General features: G+C 37.7%; 1 protein-coding gene across 1 annotated transcript; it reads left to right on the top strand.

Moving 5' to 3' along the window:
* Window positions 1–313: 313 nt before the first annotated feature.
* Window positions 314–1781, top strand: LOC113807331 (uncharacterized). Its single transcript, XM_070116010.1, has 4 exons — window positions 314–702; window positions 790–1036; window positions 1211–1455; window positions 1580–1781. Exons 1-4 carry the CDS (start codon window positions 314–316, stop codon window positions 1779–1781), a joined length of 1083 nt encoding a protein of 360 aa, XP_069972111.1.
* Window positions 1782–2033: the final 252 nt, after the last annotated feature.

Genomic DNA, 2033 nt, shown 5'->3' with positions numbered 1-2033 from the left:
CTTTATTATTATAGTTATTATCACTTTTATCATTATCATTATTATTATGATGATAGTAATAATAATAACAATGTAATAATAATAATAATGACAATTATAAGAATAGCAATAATAATGATAATAATGATAGTGGTGATAATGATAATAATGATGATAACGATGATGATAATAGTAACAATAATAAGAGTAATATAATAATAATAAGATAGGATCAGATGCACAAGCAGAGTGGCCTGGAACGGCTGGAAAGTTTGGACTAGGATGCACAAATGAGAGAGGCCTAAGGTTGTTGGAGTTTGCGAAGGTACATAACATGGTTATTGTTAACACAAAGTACATGCATAAGATATCAAGAAGAGTGACATGGGTTGCTCCAGACGGCATCACTAAGAACCAGATTGACTACATCCTGGTTGAAAAGAAATGCTCTAGTAGCATAAACGGTCACAAAACAAGATCTTTCCCAGGAGCTGATGTGGGCAGTGACCACAATCTTGCTATGACAACAATGAAGTTGAAATTAAAGAAAATACAACGACCCCCATCTTCGAGGATAAAATATAACACCAGCCGACTGAAAAATGCAGAGACACTGGAAACCTGTAAAATAAAAATAGGTGGGAAGTTTGCACCGCTGCTGGAAATGACAGAAATACAAGAGGTGACAGACTTATTCACTGAAGGAATGAAGTTGCTTTGGAAGTCCTAGGGAAGAAAAGACATAAAAAGGGCAAAGGAAAAATTCTTGCAAGAGAAATGTGAACAAGCCTTCGAGAAAAACGATTCAAGAACTGCATACAAAGTAATTAAAGAGCTAACCAACGAAAGAGCAGCAAGAGTAATAGTAATTGAAGATGCAGATGGAAAACTGCTAACTGAAGCAATCAAAATTCAAAAGAGGTGGACTGAGTACATTCAAGAACTTCACAATTACCCGATCTCAACTGACAGTAACATCTTACATGTATTGGAACAAGAAGGCCTAGGCAAGGGAGAATATGAACCTGACATCCTGAAAACTGAGATAGAAGAAGCTGTGAGATCATTGAAGAATGGATAAGCTGCTGGTTTTGACAACATACTCTCAGAGCTACTGAAATATGGAGATGGTACAATCGAAATTCTGTACAAAATATGCAACTTGGTGTGGAAAAATGGAAAATGGCCTACACAATGGACGAAATCATTAATAGTGCCACTTGCAAAGAAGGGTGATCTGAAGAAATGTACCAACTATAGAACAATTAGTCTTATCAGTCACCCGAGCAAGGTGTTGTTGAAGGTCATCAGCAACAGATTGAAGACGAAAGCGGAGAACATTCTGGCTGAAGAACAAGCTGGATTTAGAAGCGGACGAAGCACCAGTGAACAAATTGCAAATGTCAGAATATTAGGCGAAAAAGATCGTGACCACCAGATGGAGATACATCATAATTTTATCGATTTCAAAAAGGCGTTTGACAAGAGTATGGAGAAAAGCACTGTGGATAGTAATGGAGAAGCACAACATGGATGCCGGATTGGTTAAAGTGATTGAATCTCTATACGAAAATAATAGCAATGCCGTATTGACAAACAGTGGTACATTGGAGTGGTTCCAAACTACTGTTGGTGTTCGTCAAGGATGTATCCTTTCCCCGTGTTTGTTCAACATTTTCTTAGAGCAAATCATGGCAGACACACTTGAGAATTACTCAGGTACAAAGTATCTGGAAAACAGATTACAAACCTTAGATTTGCGGATGATATTGACCTCATTGCCGGATCTAAAGCGGAATTAGCTGAAACCAAAAAAAATTAGACACAACGGCAAGAAACTATGGTATGGAGATAAGTGCTGAAAAAGTAAAACGATGGTCACCTCAAGAACTCGGGTAGATGAGGACAATAACAGTGAGATCACAGTTAACGGTACAAAGTTAGAAGAAGTGAAGACGTTCCAATACCTTGGCTCAACGCTAAATGAAGATGTTACTTCAGAACATGAAATTAAGGAGAGGCTTGCGATTGCCACAAACCAGCTCGCAAAACTG

Source organism: Penaeus vannamei, chromosome 3 (assembly GCF_042767895.1).
Source record: "Penaeus vannamei isolate JL-2024 chromosome 3, ASM4276789v1, whole genome shotgun sequence".
Lineage (NCBI taxonomy): Eukaryota > Metazoa > Arthropoda > Malacostraca > Decapoda > Penaeidae > Penaeus > Penaeus vannamei.
This window is presented reverse-complemented; position numbering and strand designations above follow the sequence as displayed.

What these genes read in the sequence shown, in the direction of transcription:
- LOC113807331 (XM_070116010.1), top strand. Translation starts at nt 314, where the DNA reads ATGGTTATTGTTAACACAAAGTACATGCATAAGATATCAAGAAGAGTG. An exon ending in GGAATGAAGTTGCTTTGGAA is followed by an intron (nt 703 to 789) that starts GTCCTAGGGAAG and finishes AAACGATTCAAG; the next exon opens with AACTGCATACAAAGTAATTA. An exon ending in AAACTGAGATAGAAGAAGCT is followed by an intron (nt 1,037 to 1,210) that starts GTGAGATCATTG and finishes CTTGCAAAGAAG; the next exon opens with GGTGATCTGAAGAAATGTAC.